Raw genomic sequence first — 20,347 nt, 5'->3', positions numbered from 1 at the left:
ACCAACTCAAAGTACAGTCATCACAAGCCTAAATGTCAGAGTATGAACAATTTTGAAAAATCACAATGCTTAAACATTTTTCATTGATTTCACTTAATGTGTTATTTAGTCCTACCCTCACATTTCCAGATGATAAATTTGGAATTTTAACTTAAAATAACTAAAAAACCTTCACACCAAATTAGGAATAATTTTATAAAGAAATGTTGCGAGATATGACATGCTATGATCAGTTGCAGAAATATATTTCTTGAATAAACAATACACTTCTTTTTTCTTGGGACTTAAATTCAAATAAATCCCAGGAATCATCTCTCTTTTTCATATCTATTTTATTTCCTATTGTATGGTGGTCCTTGTTCTTCTATCTCACTGACAAATGTAAAACTGTCAGCTTTAGTCTTGCCAAAAACACAACATAATATTCAGCGTAATAGTAAAGAACACACTGCAAGAAGTCAGTGTTCAAAAACAAGAAAAATAAATACAAAAATTAGGAGTATTTTATTTGAACTAAGCAAAATTATCTGCCAATAGAACAAGAACATTTGGCTTGTCAAGATTTTCCAAAACAAGTAAAATTAGCTAACCTCAATGAACCCAAAAATAAATTGAAATAAGTATATTCTCACTAATAACAAGTTCACTTTTTTTGGTAGACCTTTTTACTCAATATGTTGAAAAATATTCTTAAATTAAGTAAATGCTATGACATAATGATATGCGCGCGGCATCATGGTTTTTTTTTCATGCTTGAAGTAAGAAATTATTACTTAAAAAAATGGTTAAAAACATGAGTGTTAATGACACAGCTTTGCATCGGTTGATATTCTAATTTCAAGCATGTTTTACTCAATATAGGTCATAATATCAACCTATAATATCTTACTGAGATAATTTAGGACCAAAACCCTTAAAACAAGTAAAACACTCTAACATAAAATCTGCTTAGTGAGAAAAATTATCTTATCAGACAGAAACTAAGCAAATATCACCCTTATTTGAAATATTTAATTTACCTTAGATTTCAGTTTTTGCAGTGCAACTAGATTAAGAAGGTTTACATACCAGCAAACCTTCAGGACCTGGTTCACCCGTGTGGCCTTTCCTTCCTGGCCTTCCCTAAAATGACACAGAGAGCAACATCCATTCAGTATATACCACATTGAGCCCCTAGTGTGTGTGTGTGTGTGTATAATTTATATACATAGTATATTTCTTACAGTTGGGCCTGCATTGCCAGGTGGGCCAAGTGGTCCTTCTTCACCCTGCATATAAAGTAGAGTACATTAGGTTATATGTACAGTATAGTATCGCTTAATGTGAAATGACCACTGTTGAAATACCAGCTATGTATTCTGATTAGGGCTGTCAAAGTTATCGCAATAATAACTATAATTCCCTTTGATGAACCATGACTGCTGCGCCAGCTCCACTACTAACCGCATTGTGAAGTATGCGGACAACACGACAGTAGTGGGCCTCATCCGTGACAATAACGACATGGACTACAGGGAGGAGGTGAAACATCTGGTTGACTGGTGCAGACCCAATAACCTGGTCCTGAACGTCGACAAGACCAAGGAGATCATTGTTGACTTCAGGAAGCACCAGTCCAGCCACGCTCCACTCTTCATCAACGACACAAGATGGTAAGCAGCACCAAGTTCCTGGGGGTGCAGATCACTGACAATATAACCTGGTCCCTATACACTGGAGCTCTTGTAAAAAGAGCTCAGCAGCGCATGCACTTTTTGCGTCGGATGAAAAGAGCACAGCTCCCTCCCCCCATTCTCACCACATTCTAGAGAGGCACTATAGAGAGCTTGCTGACCAACAGCATCTCTGTCTGGACTGGAGCCTGCAATGCCTCAAACTGCAAGTCTCTCCAGAGAGTGGTGAGGACGGCGGAAAAGATTATCAGGACTCCTCTTCCTCCTATCCAGGAGATCGCATAAAGCCGCTGCCTGACCAGGGCTCAGAAAATCTGCAAAGACTCCTCCCACCCCCACCAAGGACTGTTTTCACTGCTGGACTCTAGGAAGAGGTTCCGCAGCCTCCGTAGCAGAACCTCCAGGTTCTGTAACAGATTCTTCCCACAGGCCGTAAGACTCTTGAACGCATCATTATTAAATTATCCCCTCAACTCCCCCCAAAAGGGATTAACTCGCTGGAATAAAAACGACAATATAACATACATCCATAAACATGGACGCATGTGAAAAAGTGCAATGTATTTATCTGTACAGTAATCTATTTAATTATATCTGCACCGTATTGCTGTTTTTATCCTGCACTACCAAGAGCTAATGCAACACAATTTGGTTCTTATTTGTACTGTAAAGTTAAAATTTGAATGACAATAAAAAGGACGTCTAAGTCTAAGTCTAAGTCTTCCACGGCGCACATTTTTTTGGAGGCACGATTAACGTGCACGTATATTGTCTGACCCTCGGCCCATTTTGTAGCATGGGAAAATGTATCTGCGTGCAGTTGTTGTTGAGCCAAGAGCAGAAATAATAGCGAGCAGAAACAGACAAAGAAAAGGCTACATTATAGCAAGCCTAGGTCCAAAGCCCTGGCAAGTCATTCTCCCGACATCACTACACAGGAAAAACTCACAATCTCACCAAGTATATATTTCTAATTTCTAGTCAAAATATCTAAACAAACTTAACTTTTTTAATTTATTGTTTTTCTTTGTCATGAAAAAGGGAGGTTTTTTGGGTTGGTGCACTAATTGTAAGTGTATCTTGTGTTTTTTATGTTGATTTAATACAAATAAATACATACATAAATAAATAAATAAATCCATCCATCCATCCATCTTCTTCCGCTTATCCGAGGTCGGGTCGCGAGGGCAACAGCCTAAGCAGGGAAACCCAGACTTCCCTCTCCCCAGCCACTTTGTCTAGCTCTTCCCGGGGGATCCCGAGGCGTTCCCAGGCCAGCCGGGAGACATAGTCTTCCCAACGTGTCCTGGGTCTTCCCCGTGGCCTCCTACCGGTTGGACGTGCCCTAAACACCTCCCTAGGGAGGCGTTCGGGTGGCATCCTGACCAGATGCCCGAACCACCTCATCTGGCTCCTCTCGATGTGAAGGAGCAGCGGCTTTACTTTGAGTTCCTCCCGGATGGCAGAGCTTCTCACCCTATCTCTAAGGGAGAGCCCCGCCACACGGCGGAGGAAACTCATTTCGGCCGCTATTACCCGTGATCTTATCCTTTCGGTCATGACCCAAAGCTCATGACCATAGGTGAGGATGGGAACGTAGATCGACCGGTAAATTGAGAGCTTTGCCTTCCAGCTCAGCTCCTTCTTCACCACAACGGATCGGTACAACGTCCGCATTACTGAAGACACCGCACCGATCCGCCTGTCGATCTCACGATCCACTCTTTTGCGGCCCGGTACCAATCGAACCGGTACTGGGCCATGGCCCGGTGGTTGGGGACCACTAATGTACAGAATACCAGAAGCAGGGAATAAGCGGTAGGAAATGGATGGATGGAAGTATTAAGGTAAAATATGAAAAATTACATTTCCAAACATTTTTGACAATCAAAATATGAACGTAACTATCCGCATTTTGCGTTATTGATGCGTAAAACTGCAATTTAAACAGGGAAGTGTAGCTCCTCTCCTCTTAATGGAAGTGTTCCTGAATTCTGTTGGGGATACAGCAATGCGATGCAGATATTTTTTTACTGTCATTAAATGTGTGTTCATGTCCATTTTGGGTTGAGCTGTTTTAAAAAGCATATTGTTTAATAAACATTTAAATAAAGCAAAGTAATTTGAACAAAATTGAAAATGAGCCGTGTTATGATTAAACATTTTATCCATCTGCGATCATCACAATTAATTTTGAGTAAACTATGAACTATGCGATAAATTGCGATTACATATTTCAATTATTTGACAGCCCTAATTATCCATCCATCCATTTTCTACCGCTTATTCCCTTTTGGGGTCGCGGGGGGTCCTGGCGCCTATCTCAGCTACAATCAGGCGGGAGGCGGGGTACACTCTGGACAAGTCGCCACCTTATCGCAGGGCTAACACAGATAGACAGACAACATTCACACTCACATTCACACACTAGGGCAAATTTAGTGTTGCCAATCAACCTATCCCCAGGTGCATGTCTTTGGAAGTGGGAGGAAGCCGGAGTACCCGGAGGGAACCCACGCATTCACGGGGAGAACATGCAAACTCCACACAGAAAGATCCCGAGCCTGGATTTGAACCCAGGACTGCAGGATCTTCGTATTGTGAGGCAGATGCACTAACCCCTCTGCCACCGTGAAGCCCAGCCCTAATTATGCTTTAACAAAAATGAAATAAAACACCAACATGTATCAATCAAAACATTTTATACAAGGTGTACAATTCAACTAAGAAAGAGCCAACCTGTGAAATATAGTTGTTGCATAAGTGGGCATGCTTCAAAACTAACACTTATTTTGTATTTTGTTTGCCCACCACAAAACTATTGATGTATTATTGGCCTGCAAAAAAGTAATAGCTGAATCTGCGTTATTAAATTCGGATTGGAGCAATCAACACATAGATGTGATGCTAGTAACTATACTAACAGTGCTACACAGGGGTAGCTAAGATGGAACCACCACATATTTACTAAAATAACAACATAGACTTTCTTAAACAAGAGAAGATGTGTTCGTTTTTGTTCCACCAATGCATTTTCGTGCTGCAACATTTAGCTGCAAAAATCCGTTCTATCCCCAGGCTGGAAAACTTTGTGGCTTGTTTTGATAAGCACCCAATGAGAATCATGACTTCACCTTATGGAACATGCCCTAAGAGACATTTAAGACGTATGAGATGCTACATGAGACGGTTTGTGTTATCTAAATTGTTTGCAAGAATGGAAATCATTTGATGGGTTCTATTTTCCACTTATCTAGATCCAGGTCAATTACCCTGAAGACATGTAGAAAACTGAATCATCTTACCTGGGTTCCTTTTGCCCCAGATGGACCTTGGATACCTCTGGCACCTAACAAACCCTACAATGCAACACTCTCATAAATTATACAGATTGTGTTATGGTTTAAAAACGGAAGCACGGATACCACATTGTCATACCTTTGGTCCGGGAAGTCCGTTGGGCCCAGGCACTCCTATGTCTCCAGGAAAACCCTAAATGACACATAAATTCCCATAAGTAACTTGACTCAGGACATGACACGTAACTCAAATATGAATCAAGCGGATTAATAATGGAGGATATTACATTTAAAATGACACAAAGGGTTTATTGAGGATTAATATGCTCCAACAAGTCCTCTGTCTGTATCATATAGAGAAGGCTTAGGTATTTTGGAGTGGTATTAATAGGCTTATGGTCATGTAGACACAGTGAGAGATAGCTGCACGGCTGATAGAATACCTTCAGGCACACCTGCCATCACACAATCACTCATCACTGAAAATACGCCTCATAGTTGTGGCCCTTTTGACCTGTGGCCGCCTTGAACTGTTGACATTTTCCATGCCTAAATGTGATTTAGAGCAGGGTCCCCCACCATTGGTCTATGGACAGGGGCACAGCAATAATAGAAAAAAGAAGAAAATGTTTTTTTGTTTTTTTTTGATACTTGCTTCTAAAATAGTTTTTACATTCAGCCAAAACTTTGGGTTGTCACCAACGCGGTGCCCGCGGGCACCAGGTAGCCCGTAAGGACCAGATGAGTAGCCCGCTGGCCTGTTCTAAAAATAGCTCAAATAGCAGCACTTACCAGTGAGCTGCCTCTATTTTTTAAATTGTATTTATTTTATAAGTAAGTTGGTCTCGCTTTGCTCGACATTTTTAATTCTAAGAGAGACAAAACTCAAATAGAATTTCAAAATCCAAGAAAATATTTGAAAGACTTGGTCTTCACTTGTTTGAATAAATTCATTTATTGTTTTACTTTGCTTCTTATAACTTTCAGAAAGACAATTTTAGAGAAAAAATACATTTAAAATTATTTTAGGATTTTAAACACATATACCTTTTTACCTTTTAGATTCCTTCCTCTTCTTTCCTGACAATTTAAATCAATGTTCAAGTAAAATGTTTTTTTTATTGTAAAGAATAATAAATACATTTTAATGGAATTCTTCATTATAGCTTCTGTTTTTTTGACGAATAATATTTGTGAAATTTTTTTTCAAACTTATTATGATTAAAATTCCAAAAAAGTATTTTGGCAAATCTAGAAAATCTGCAGAATCAAATTTAAATATTATTTCGAATTCTTTTGAATTTCTTTTAAACTTTTTGTTCTGGAAAATCTAGAAGAAATAATGATCAGTCTTTGTTAGAAATATAGCTTGGTCCAATTTGTTATATATTATAACAAAGTGCAGATTGGATTTTAACCTATTTAAAACATGTCATCAAAATTATAAAGTTTATCTTAATCAGGAAAAATTACTAATGATATATTTTTTCAAAAAGATTCGAATTAACTAGTTTTTCTCTTCATCTTTTCGGTTGAATTTTGAATTTTAAAGAATCGAAATTGAAGATAATCTATGTTTCAAAGTTTTATTTTCATTTTTTTCCTGTTTTCTCCTCTTTTAAACCGTTCAATTAAGTGTTTTTTTCATCATTTATTCTCTGCAAAAAACCTTTCCGTAAAAGGAAAAAAAATGTACGACGGAATGACAGACAGAAATATCCATTTTCTTATATATATAGATGTATTTATTAAAGGTAAATTGAGCGAATTGGCTATTTCTGGCAATTTATTTAAGTGTGTATCAAACTGGTAGCCCTTCGCATTATTCAGTACCCAAAAAGTAGCTCTTGGTTTCAAAAAGGTTGGTGACCCCTGGGGTAGACAGCAATTGTCTTAGTGGTGGAGATATCATCAGTGCACTTCGAGATGTATTCCAGACATTAGTGTTGCCAACTTCTCAGTAATTAAATTAGCTATTCACTGTTTTAAAAGTCGCTAGATGACATCATCGACTCATTTGCATAACTATTGCAATGGACTCTGTAGGAGAGAGGAATAGTGTCCTGGGAGAGATGAATAGTTCGTTGAAAAAAATGTGGTATGAATAGAACTCCATATGTATGTTCTTCTGTTGAGTTTTGGTTTTCTGTCTTTACATTAAAATACATTTTGTTCGGCATTTGGAATAAGCGGTAAAAAATGGATGGATGGATGGATTTTTAAGTATCAAGTTTGATCAAAAGACTGGATGGTTGTGACATTCACGAACGAACCGAATCTAAGGACTGGTTTACAAACATGAACGGTGCCATTGGGGACGTGGTGGTGTTTTATTTTAGCATTGCAGTGATTTATTTTAGTGTGACATTAAAGAAAAATGTATGTTTATATCTTGCGCTGGAACCCGAGACGCGTACACATTTTATGTGCAGTAGACACAAAGGGGTGTGGGTCCCCTCTCTGACTGGAGCTGGGACTGTTGTGCGAGTGTTCGCATTGGCTTAGGGCAGTGGTTCTTAAACAGGATTCGATCGAACCCTAGGGGTTCGGTGAGTCGACCTCAGGGGTTCGGCGGAGAGCAAAACACACCCGACTCTTCATGTAGATACAAACTTCTCCCTGTTGGCGTATTACGGAGACGGCAACAGCTGATTGATTTGCAGGTGTGTAATTTATTGTGAGTTAATGCACTGTCTTTGTTTTGTTGTTTGAACAAGGTGATGTTCATGCACGGTTCATTTTGTGCACCAGTGAAAAAAATATGGTAACACTTTAGTATAGGGAACATATTCACCATTAATTAGTTGCTTATTAACATGTAAATTAGTAACATATTGGCTCTTAACTAGTCATCCATCCATTTTCTCCCGCTTATTCCCTTTGAGGTCGCGGGGGGCGCTGGAGCCTATCTCAGCTACAATCTAGTCATGAAGTACTATAAAATGCCTTATTCGGCGTGGTCTTATTATAACCCTAACACTCTAACCCTGACCCTGACCCTAACCAAATAACTCTAATAAGTCTTTATTACTTAGAATAAGTTGACCTAGTGTCCAAATAACTCTAAATTAAGTGTTTTTTACTTAGAATATGTTCCCCATACTAAAGTGTTACCAAAAACAAACAACTTTGTCTTGAATTTGAAAAGAAAAAACATTATATTTTTCACTGGAAAAGGGTTCGGTGAATGTACATATGAAACTGGTGGGGTTCAGTACCTCCAACAAGGTTGAGAACCACTGGCTTAGGGGGTCCAAAGCATTACCTATTACTCATTGAGGACAATAACTGCTTTAATGTCTCCAAAACATTTGAAAAAGTTACTAAATTTGTCGCTGGTCAATTTTGAGAAAAAAGTTGGAGTTGGAAAGTCGTCAACACTGATCTCAAAACAGATTACTGTGGGTATATTTCTCCAGGTTTACTTCTCCTTCCTTTGTGGCTGCTTCTTTGAATATCTATCTTGCAGTCTGTGCACTAAAATCAGTCCTGGAGCACAATAGGTGCACCATCAATCAGGCCACACAGTGACTTCTCTAACTGTAAAATTGCCAATGCAAATCTCATGCCACCTCATCAGAGGGCCAACACAGATAGACAGACAACATCCACACTCACATTCACACACTAGGGCCAATTTAGTGTTGTTAATCAAGCTATCCCCAGGCGCATGTCTTTGAAGCTGGGAGAAAGCCGAAGTACCAGGTGTACCCCCCATGCAGTCACGGGGAAACAGGCAAATCCACCCAGAAAGACCCTAAAGCCCGTGGATCAACCCAGGACCTTACCATTGTGAGGCACCAGGCACTAACCACTGTGCTACCCGCATTTGGCATAGACATTGTAAATCAGTGTGAGTGAGCTTGAAAATAGAAGCCTGACTTTCAAGCATCATCAAGCAATCAGGCACACATGTTTTGTTGGCTTGGAAGATTGGGACATTTTGAGAAACCATTGTCATTCTACTCATAGTTACACATCTTGAGAATTGAACAAATACAACAATCTTAAATGTTAAAAGAATGCACCATTGTTATAATTTGACATAGTGTTTCTTTGAATGTATTTGCTTCGGATAAGCAGTGATACATTATATATGGCCCTGCGATGAGATGGTGACTTGTCCAGGGTGTACACCACCTTCCGCCAGAATGCAGCTGAGATAGGCTCCAGCACCCCCTGCGACCCAGAAAGGAACAAGCGGTAGAGAATGGATGGATGGATACATGATATATGTTGTAAGTACAGTATTTACATTAAATTTGTACACAAAGGATCGGTTTAAGTTAATGCGGTGCAATATGGACCCAAATGTATATCCCAGTATAGGTCATTTAATATCCTGAAAATGGTATACATATCAAAATAGCATTTTTTTCATGAAATTAATGTAGGTTTCATTCATCTTTTTATCCTTCAATTTATACTCATTATACACATATTGTAGTTATAAAAAAAAACAACTCATAAAATGACAAGACAACTATCATCCAACCATTTTCTACCGATTGTTTAGTTTTGGGGTTTCGGGGGGTGCTGGAACCCATCTCAGCTGCATTCGGACGGAAGGCGGTGTACACCCTTGACAAGTCGCCACCTCATCGCAAGGCCAACACAGATATACAAACAACATCCACACTCACATCCACACACTAGGGCCAATTTAGTGTTGTTAATCAAGCTATCCCCAGGCGCATGTCTTTGAAGCTGGGAGAAAGCCGAAGTACCAGGTGTACCCCCCATGCAGTCACGGGGAAACAGGCAAATCCACCCAGAAAGACCCTAAAGCCCGTGGATCAACCCAGGACCTTACCATTGTGAGGCACCAGGCACTAACCACTGTGCTACCCGCATTTGGCATAGACATTGTAAATCAGTGTGAGTGAGCTTGAAAATAGAAGCCTGACTTTCAAGCATCATCAAGCAATCAGGCACACATGTTTTGTTGGCTTGGAAGATTGGGACATTTTGAGAAACCATTGTCATTCTACTCATAGTTACACATCTTGAGAATTGAACAAATACAACAATCTTAAATGTTAAAAGAATGCACCATTGTTATAATTTGACATAGTGTTTCTTTGAATGTATTTGCTTCGGATAAGCAGTGATACATTATATATGGCCCTGCGATGAGATGGTGACTTGTCCAGGGTGTACACCACCTTCCGCCAGAATGCAGCTGAGATAGGCTCCAGCACCCCCTGCGACCCAGAAAGGAACAAGCGGTAGAGAATGGATGGATGGATACATGATATATGTTGTAAGTACAGTATTTACATTAAATTTGTACACAAAGGATCGGTTTAAGTTAATGTGGTGCAATATGGACCCAAATGTATATCCCAGTATAGGTCATTTAATATCCTGAAAATGGTATACATATCAAAATAGCATTTTTTTCATGAAATTAATGTAGGTTTCATTCATCTTTTTATCCTTCAATTTATACTCATTATACACATATTGTAGTTATAAAAAAAAACAACTCATAAAATGACAAGACAACTATCATCCAACCATTTTCTACCGCTTGTTTAGTTTTGGGGTTTCGGGGGGTGCTGGAACCCATCTCAGCTGCATTCGGACGGAAGGCGGTGTACACCCTTGACAAGTCGCCACCTCATCGCAAGGCCAACACAGATATACAAACAACATTCACACTCACATTCACACACTAGGGACCATTTAGTGTTGCCAATCAACCTATCCCCGGGGAACCCACGCAGTCATGGGGAGAACATGCAAACTCCACACAGAAAGATCCTGAGCCCGGGAATCGAACCCAGGACTTTCGTATTGTGAGGCACATGCACTAACCCCTGGGGCACCGTGCTGCCCTATCAAGACAATCCAAATTTTTTTTAGTGCCAACCCTGCTTTTCGACAGTGTATATTCTGGTCATGTCACCACATGAATTTAGAGATGGAATCTGTAATTTCTCGATGTCTGTGGGACTGCTTGTCAAAAACAGTGCCTTAGGACAATGACTCGTTTGATGTGTATTTCTTTTCATCACATCGTGGTTTTGAGGTAACGTTAGTACTTTGTTGCAGTTTAACACCGTCTCTTCACTGTTCTTCATGCAGTGTGATAAAAAAAGATTAGCGTGTTCGAGTACTAACGAGTCGTTGGTTGGTGGCATGTTTTGTAGATTACTGTTTGGTCTGATTATGTAATCCATAGATCCAACAAGTGCAAATTGTGTTAAAATGTTGTTAGTTTAGCTTTCATTGTGCATTATTGACAGCCACGCTCCGTCAGCTCTTGCCGTAAAGTCCTTTCAAGTGAAATAAAAATGTGACCGCAAAGCAGCAGCTTCTGCAGTGACTTTAGATAAAGTTTAAGACCACAGTTTGGACACACCTTCTCATTCAATGGGTTCTCTTTATTTTCATGACTATTTACATTGTGGATTGTCACTGAAGGCATCAAAACCATGAATGAACACATTTAGTTATGTATTTAACAAAAAAAGGTGAAATAACTGAAACCATGTTTTATATTCTAATTTCTTCAAAAAAGCAACCATTTGCTCCAATTACTGTTTTGCACACTCTTGGCATTCTCTCGATGAGCTTAAAAAAAATTCATGAAATGATTTGCACTTCACAGGTGTCATAGTTTTGATGCCTTCAGTCTACAATGTAAAGAAAACACATTGAAATGAGAAGATGTGTTCAAACTTTTGGCCTGTACTGTATATACCGTATTTGTACATACATACATATATATATATATATATATATATATATATATATATATATGTATATATCTTATTTGGATTATCCAGAGAATAGTGCTCAATACCGTGGTAGAGCGCAATATGTATGTGTGGGAAAAAATCACAAGACTACTTCATTTCTACAGAACTGTTTCATGAGGGTTTCCCTCAATCGTCAGGAGATTTTAATGGAAGCATTCACATACAATGGTTTATATAGGGCACAGAGTGTGTAGATACAGGAAGGCGTAGGGGCTTGGTGATTGGCTCATGTGTTACTTAGGAGGTGTTTCCGTCTGTGACGGCATGCTGATATGATTTCACTGCGCTTGCTGAGTGATGACAGGTCTGGGTGATATATAATAAACAGTTTGTCTTTTAAGCATAGGTTGCATCTTTTATTACCACTGTTGTAAGGTGTGCTGGATGCAATAATTTGCCATGTTATTGAATATTCATCATTATTGTCTTTGAGGTTCCAAATGTGCTTGCTGAGTTCTGTAGAATTCCGCAAAGTCTGGTTTCTAAAGGAGGCCTTGTGATTATCCCATCTGGTTTTAAACTCTCCTTCGGTTAATCCTACGTACGTGTTGGATGTGTTAATGTCTTCGCGTGTTACCTTTGCTTGGTAAACGACTGATGTTTGTAAGCACCCCCCGTTGAGAGGGCAATCAGGTTTCCTGCGGCAGTTACATTCCTTATTGGTTTCGGAGTCGTTCAGTCTGGGGCAGGGCAGTCCTTTTGCAATTGCTTTGTTGTGATTTGAAATGATTTGTTGTATGTTATTCATACAGCTGTAGCTCAATTTAATGTTGTTCTTGTATATATATATATATATATATATATATATATATATATATATATATATATATATATATATATATATACATATACATATATATATATATATATATATATATACATATACATATATATATATATATATACATATATATATATATATACATATATATATATATACATATATATATATATATATACATATATATATATATACATATATATATATATATATATATATATATATATATATATATATATATATATATATATATATATATATATATAAAATATATCATTTATTTTTTTGTTTTTGTTTAAAATACAAAGCTTTGTGTTGTTGTCATTGGCTGATGTCAACAATTAGTTTTTTCCTCATTGTGCTTCTTGCTGATTTGCCAATTTTTGCACATATTGTTTTTGTTATGTGTCGAGGACCAATGACCAAAGAGTGACGGACCGCAGATGGCCCCTGTGCCGTACTTCAGGCACCCCATCTGTAAAAGCTAACTGTTTATGGGCAATATAACCTTATTAGTGTACTATATTTGCTCATTCTATGGTCACATATGAGAGAGTAAGACAACCAAGTTACATGGTTGTCTTTCGTCAGCGCCGGAAGTAGAAAAATCTGCTAATCACCTGATGGCTTTTTCTTGTCTGATAAAGTGGGGATAAACGGGGAAGTCCTTATTTTAGCTGAAACTTTGTTTTTATCATATATTACTGCCTTTGCACATGTCAATGTTTACTTTTGTATACATAAATCAACATAAAATCTGTATTTTGGAGCGAAATTCTTGGACTCTATAGTATTTGACTTGCGAGCCTCAATAAGCCACCGTGCTTGGGGAGTATGGATAAAAGGGTGAAGAGAGAGGGGAGGCGTGCAGGCGTGTTCAGGGGTCAAAATGCGTGCCTGTTGGCATTTCTTTTAGTCACTCTCCGGGTAAGGGTGTCACTGATATCATATTAATACATATTTATTTTTCTAATAATTTCGCAATCGACCGGTAGGGTCCCAAAGATCGACTGGTCAAAGGTGTAGTGTGTACTAAACAGATAAAAATAATTGAATTGAATGTGACAGTGTGTCCGATTTACGACAATCAGCTGGATAATAAATTACAGATCGGTGTAATTTGTCCCGAATCTTAAATGTCATCCTGGACCGACACAATTTGGAATCGGTCCCAAAAAATACAGGTATTTTGTATTCATCCAAAGTCGGAGTAAAATATACATTGTTTTAACGTACCACACTACCCCACGTCCCAATATCAGTATGAAGACAGGGCATTCTTTTTTTTAATCTTTTGTATTACTGCCCTCCATCCTGAAAAAAAAAGCAAACTGACCTCTGGTCCTGGAGGTCCAGATGGTCCTTGAAGCCCCATATCTCCAATTCTACCCTGTTGAAAATACAAAGAGTACATGAAAACCAGAAATAGAAACTGAATTTGTTCACTTTTCTTTTATTGAAACATTCATTCATATTTTTCTGTCTATTGTGTTATCCTGAACTGGTGCCTACCCCAGTTGACTTTTGGAGAGAGGGGACGTCTGGACTGGTCGCCACCATAGACAGACATTACACTTACAAAGTACATTCGCACCTATGTGTAATAAAGAGTTTCCAGTTAGCCGAATGTGCATGTCTTTGGAATGTGGGAGAAACCTTAAGTACTTAGAGAAAACCCACACAAGCAAAATGAGAACTTTGCAAACTCAACACAGGGAGATCTCCCGACTGTGAGGGAAATTATCATCACCATACCATGCATGTTTCGGACACTGGTAGAAAATAGGTGGAGTAAACCCACACAGATATGTAGATCATTGTACACACTCAAGTTTGTTGAATGTGGTCCCTCCTGTTTGATGACCCGCACAATTCATATTTAACGTATTGTGTTGAAATATGGAGAAATGTTTATAAAACAAACATAGACCCAATAATAAAACTTCAAAAAAGGGTCATTAGAATATTACACAAAGCGTGCTACTATGAACATACCAATCTATTATTTATAAGTTCAAATGTATTAAAATGTTCAGACTTTGTGTTTTTAAAAACAATGGAAATGATGTTTCAAGTAAAGAATAACAGCCTTCCAGCTTGTATTCTTAGGCTATTTCATTTAAGAGGAGAAAAGTATAATTTACAGGGATATTGATTTGTTAAATAAGTAAAGCGAGAACGAATATAAAATACAAATGTATTTCAGTTTTAGGAGTTAAATGGTGGAACAAGCTCAGTGATGAGCTGAAGACATGTAGTTCTTTGGTAAGGTTTAAGAAAACATTGAAAGGTGAAATAATTGAAAATTATAAAATATAGTAACAATTACTTTCATCCCATTGATTTTTTTTTTAACGTTGATTTTCCAGACAATCTAATTTTCAGTGAAGGTATTTGATAGGCAAATATAAGCTTTGGCTTCAACCTATTCCTTTTTCGGTCATTCTTTTTCTTTTCTTTCGTGTGTAAATGTGTATGATTGTTTACGTATAACCTGTACTGTAAAATTGATCGGACAAAATGGTTGATTGTTTTGATTGATTATATGACCGAAATAAACTTATTTCATTCATTCATTCAAAAGTGTCACCATTTCTTCTGTCGCTGATAAGAAACGTACTAAGTTATCCATAAAAATAATTAACGAACATGTTTCCATCACCTTGTCCTTGTTCATGTTAAGGTGCATAAACAGCGACAGTACCGAATTATATCTCACAGTGACCAATGTTTCACCTGAACAGTGTCACATTGGGTTTGTGACGAACCCCAAGCTGCAGAGATGGCAGCAGGGATGGTGCGGGAAAATGTCCAAAAGTAAAAATAAAGAAAAGACACACACCAGGAACTAGGAACAACCGAACTGGAAAACGGTAAACAGGATCCAGCAAACAGGAACTAGGAACAAAAAGAAGTACACGGCATACAGGAACAGCGACAAGTAACAGGTAGGAGCTACAAGTATTGATGACAATAATCCAGCATCTGACTGGAGGACAAAGCAAGTTCAAATAGCAGCCGGCTGATTGACACCAGGTGTGGCCAGCTGATAGGAAACAGCGCTCAGGGAGAAAAGCAGGAAATAACCAAAATAAAAGCGCTGACAGGAAACAAAGACATACAGAGGAAAAACTAACACCTAACCAAACTGTCAGGGACGGACCTGACAAACAGTAAACATTAATGTAGTGACTTGCCTAGCAAGCCTTTCATCTGATGTGATTTGACAGTACAATATTTGGCAAGACCATGCGACAGCATCCCATGACCTCTCTTCAAATAAAGACATATGTTTTTAGGATTCCATCTCAAGTTGGTTTGATAACGGTCACATGGAAGAGGATAGAATCTGGACTTGTTTAGAGTGTAAGACGAACAACCATGTTTAATTTTTTTTCCTACAGATGAAGTTTTTAAAATTAATGGCACACAGACTACTGTACATTCCACTTCTTTCTTAGCCTCTTTCAGTCCCCACCGCCATTGAAAGCTTGTGTTATTGAGTTGGGATTATGTCTGAGCGAGCTTTAGTTTGTGCTTACAGGACGTTGTTGACAATTATCTGCACAAAGCCTTGACGGAACACTCAAACATACCGGTGGTCCTGGTTTTCCTCTTGGACCAGGAGGACCAGCTGCACCAAGAAGACCCTGAAAGATATATACATGCAGAAATATCAGAAACATGGAATCAATAATCTCTGACAACGGCTAAAATGTATGTGACAGTGCACATACCTTATCGCCATGGTAACCCATCTCTCCTGGTTCGCCCCGTTGTCCCACTTCGCCCTAAATTTTACAGCATCATAAAGAGATATAACAACACAACCCTGCCAAAAAGAAATACAGCCAATGTACTGTAGTATAACCAATGATCTGTTGCTCTACTACAGTGGTGTCAAACTCATTTTTATCGCTATAATGGTTGCCCACAGAGGGCCACATGTAATAGTGAATACGCTATGTATGAATATAAATGTATAAAAACCTTATTAGACAATTTTCAAAAGCAACTGTTTTTGATTATGTTTTTACCAACAGATTGATGGATAACTTGCTTTATCAAATCAAATCAAATCAACTCTATTTATAAAGCACATTTAAAATTTACCACAGGGGTAGCCATAGTGCTGTACAATGGGCAGGTTAAAAGATAATAGGAGGACCGAGCAAACAACACAACACAAACAGAATATGATAAAAATAAATAAATAAAACCTAAAAACATAAAAACAGGTTCACAGCAAGTGTATAATGGGGCGCCATTGCAGGATGGATATCACTTAGTGTTAAAAGCCAAGGAATAAAAGTATGTTTTTAAGAGAGATTTAAAAACAGGAAGAAAGGAGGCTTGTCTAACACTCAGAGATAGGTCGTTCCAGAGCTTGGGAGCAGCAGCGGCGAAAGCTCTGTCACCTCTAAGCTTCAGCCTTGTGTCAGGGACCGTCAGTAGCAGCTGATTGGCTGATTTTAGGGATCGAGTGGGGCAGTAAGGCTGAGGGAGGTCGGAGAGATATGTTGGCGCGAGGTTGTTTAGACATTTAAAAACAAATAGGAGTTTAAAATTGATTCGATAACGCACAGGGAGCCAGTGAAGGGACGCTAATATAGGTGTGATGTGCTCACGTCTGCAGGTCTGTGTTAGCAGACGAGCAGCAGAGTTCTGCACGAGCTGCAGGCGGGCGAGGGAGGCCTGGCTAATGCCGACATACAGGGCATTGCAGTAGTCTAAACCATTCGAGATAAAGGCGTGAATTAATTTCTCGAGGTCATGTCCTGACAGAAGCGCTATTGGCGTAATTGATAAAAGCTTTTTTGAACGACGCTGCTGATTTGTTTTTCAAATTTAAAATCTGAGTCGAACTTTACCCCCAGGTTTGTGACACAGTCGCTGAGATACGGGGTCAGAGTGCCGAGGTCAACGTTGGGGGAGGGAGAGCGACTTGGACCGAACAACATAACTTCTGTTTTGTCTTCATTTGGACTCAGGAAGTTAGCTGAAAGCCAGGCTTTGATGTCGTGCAGGCAGTCAATGAGACGTTGAACTGTGTTATTTTTAAAATCATAAGTCAAGATGATAAGCAGATATTTCAGTGTTTATTTTTGATAACCCCCCCAAAAAATGCTTAAAAGTGTTGAACATACACAATTGCATGACCAACATTTTTCTATGAAAATTGAAAGAAGAAATATATTTAGCCAGGAAGTGCTTCTTTATTTTTAGCTTCTCGCAGGCTACATAAATGGTAAATTGGTTGTACTTGTATAGCGCTTTTCTACCCCTTTTTAAGGAGCCCAAAGCGCTTTGACATTATTTCCACATTTGCCCAATCACACACACATTCACACACTAATGGTGGGAGCTGCCATGTAAGGCGCTCACCAGGACGCATCAGGAGCAAGGGTGAAGTGTCTTGCCCAAGGACACAACGGACGTGACTAGAATGATAGAAGGTTGGGATTGAACCAGTAACCCTCAGATTGCTGGCACAGCCACTCTACCAACTTCGCCACGCCGTCCTCTAAATTACATAAAACTACTGTTTTTTTGTAATCAATGCTATTGTAAATATTTTCAAACAGTATTTATTATTTAAAAGTTTGTTTTTCTATTTAAAAAGACATGTTACATGTTAAAAAGTGTTCTCAGATAAAAGCCTGGTCATGGAACAATGTGCTCGTATGTTGGGCTACCACCATATTTAGAAAAAAATTCTAATGTTCACAAAAAACATTGGCTATTCACACTGGTTGGGTTTTATAGACGCCTGCATTTGATGAAAACATATTTCAGAATATTAACATCAGAATTCAAGTGCAGGCTAACTTCTCTCATTGCCATAAACATTTAATAAGAAGGGTGCATTGACTTATTATATATTGAATATTGTAAAGGAATTTCTGACTTTATTTGGAATAATTTATACCATATTTGAAGATCTGTCAAAAAGGCTAAGAGGTCTGCTCTTTTCTTTTTTTCTATTCAGAACCAAGGGATATATTAGGTAAAGTTCAGTTTGTGGCCACCCTGAGAATTCTAAAAATTCTTATGGCTATTTGTTATGACGAGGAGATCCTCGATTATGTTGGTGCCAGAGGGGCAAAAACAACTCGACCCTTACCCAGGAGGAGTCATATAAAAAAGCCAAGCACCAAGAGAAGATTATGATTTGCATGTGTTCGTTTTGACTCTGGATCCTTCGAAGGATGCTATCTGCAACTCAATCCAATCTGTACTTTTTGATATTGGGTAAATAAAACTTTTGTACTAAAACCACTTAGTTTGCAGTTAAGTCTCAGACCTTTCCACTACAATATAAATCTATATTATATAATATATACAATATAATATATATAATATCTGAACTATTTCTGTACGAAAAGTCATATTGGGAAAAAGTATTTGAAAAACCACACGTCCAAACTTTTTGTGGATGAATGTGTAGAGAGAGCTGTAAGGATATGAAATTGGGAATGTAAGATAAACAATACAACACCATAAATCAAACAATGCAGTGTTATTGGACTTTACTATGTGCATCTGTACAACACTTATTGATGTCTCACACATAAATGATGTTGTGGGCAACATAAAATGACATTGTGGGCCAAATTATAATGACGTGTCGAGCCACATTTCTATTATGTGGTGTGCCACACTCAAATTATGGAACGGGCCACCAATACATTAGAGTGTCCGGCTTCAATAAAATGATGTGGCGTACCACATTTGAATGATGTGATGGGGCACATTAAAATTATGGGATGGGCCACAATAAAATAATGTGGCAGACAACATTACAATGACATGGTGAGACACAAAAAAAATTATCTCGCGGAACAATTACCCCTTGTGTGGTGTTTGGGTCTGTGGGACCCGTTTTCATTTTTTATCAAAAGAAAAAAGATACAATTCATTAATTTTTCTAAATTGACGAGACTCACTAACTTTGCCTCATTTTAAGTGAAGAACATATATCAGAACACAAAACATCAGAGGGTCAAATTTGCGAGAAAATGAGAGCAGACAGTGCGGTACACTGTTGCAACTTTTTGTGGGAACCGCAGGTGCAGAAACACAAAAGAAGAATCCCTGTGGGATGCAGAAACTGGCAGGGAAATTTACCGTGCAACGTTCATATTATTGTTACTCAGCCAGCGTTTGTGGGTCTGATGGACCGGTTGCATATTGTGTCTTCTAATGCCTCACAATCAAACAGTTCTATGTTAAACTACTGAACAGATGTTTATCCAATAATCATCTGTTCAGTAGTTTAACATAAAAGTGTTTGATTGTGAGGCATGAATGGGAATATATGATCATTCTTGCAGTCGGCATTCTAATGACAGCAGACATTGTACAGTAAGTGATGTTTTACTATGTTTGTTGTCCCTCCTGAAGTCCGTAGTGGGTAGAAATCCTCAAACATTGTGATCGGTTTTTGAAATTAATTGGCCGCGTATGTTTTGAATGAGTAAAATATGTGAACTTTGACCTTATCCTAATAAACATCGGTTCAGTATTTTAACATAAAAGTGCTTGATTGTGAGGCATGAATGGGAATATATGATCATTCTTGCAGCCGGCATTCTAATGACAGCAGACATTGTACAGTAAGTGATGTTTTACTATGTTTGTTGTCCCTCCTGAAGTCCGCAGTGGGTAGAAATCCTCAAAAGTTGTGATTGGATTTTGTAATTAATTGGCCGCGTATGTTTTGAATGAGTAAAATATGTGAACTTTGACCTTATCCTAATAAACATCGGTTCAGTATTTTAACATAAAAGTGCTTGATTGTGAGGCATTCAAAGCCACAAAATGCAA

General features: G+C 38.4%; 1 protein-coding gene across 2 annotated transcripts in view; it reads right to left on the bottom strand.

Moving 5' to 3' along the window:
* LOC133540752 (collagen alpha-1(XXIV) chain) overlaps nucleotides 1–20,347 on the bottom strand; it is a 286,309-nt gene that overhangs the window by 120,199 nt on the left and 145,763 nt on the right. For both annotated transcript variants that reach the window (XR_009803719.1, XM_061883645.1), the window contains exons 17-23: nucleotides 16,258–16,311; nucleotides 16,117–16,170; nucleotides 13,857–13,910; nucleotides 5,112–5,165; nucleotides 4,979–5,032; nucleotides 1,224–1,268; nucleotides 1,069–1,122 (exon numbers count right to left, since the gene is read on the bottom strand). Coding sequence is in view for 1 of the 2 variants with exons in the window: in XM_061883645.1 (XP_061739629.1) it covers nucleotides 1,069–1,122; nucleotides 1,224–1,268; nucleotides 4,979–5,032; nucleotides 5,112–5,165; nucleotides 13,857–13,910; nucleotides 16,117–16,170; nucleotides 16,258–16,311 (369 nt within the window). In the remaining variant the exon portion in view is untranslated. The remainder of the gene's footprint in view (nucleotides 1–1,068; nucleotides 1,123–1,223; nucleotides 1,269–4,978; nucleotides 5,033–5,111; nucleotides 5,166–13,856; nucleotides 13,911–16,116; nucleotides 16,171–16,257; nucleotides 16,312–20,347) is intronic.

Source organism: Nerophis ophidion, linkage group LG22 (genome assembly GCF_033978795.1).
Source record: "Nerophis ophidion isolate RoL-2023_Sa linkage group LG22, RoL_Noph_v1.0, whole genome shotgun sequence".
NCBI classification, from domain to species: Eukaryota; Metazoa; Chordata; class Actinopteri; order Syngnathiformes; family Syngnathidae; genus Nerophis; species Nerophis ophidion.
Note: the sequence above shows the minus strand (reverse complement) of the source record. Positions and strands in the feature narration are given on the sequence as shown.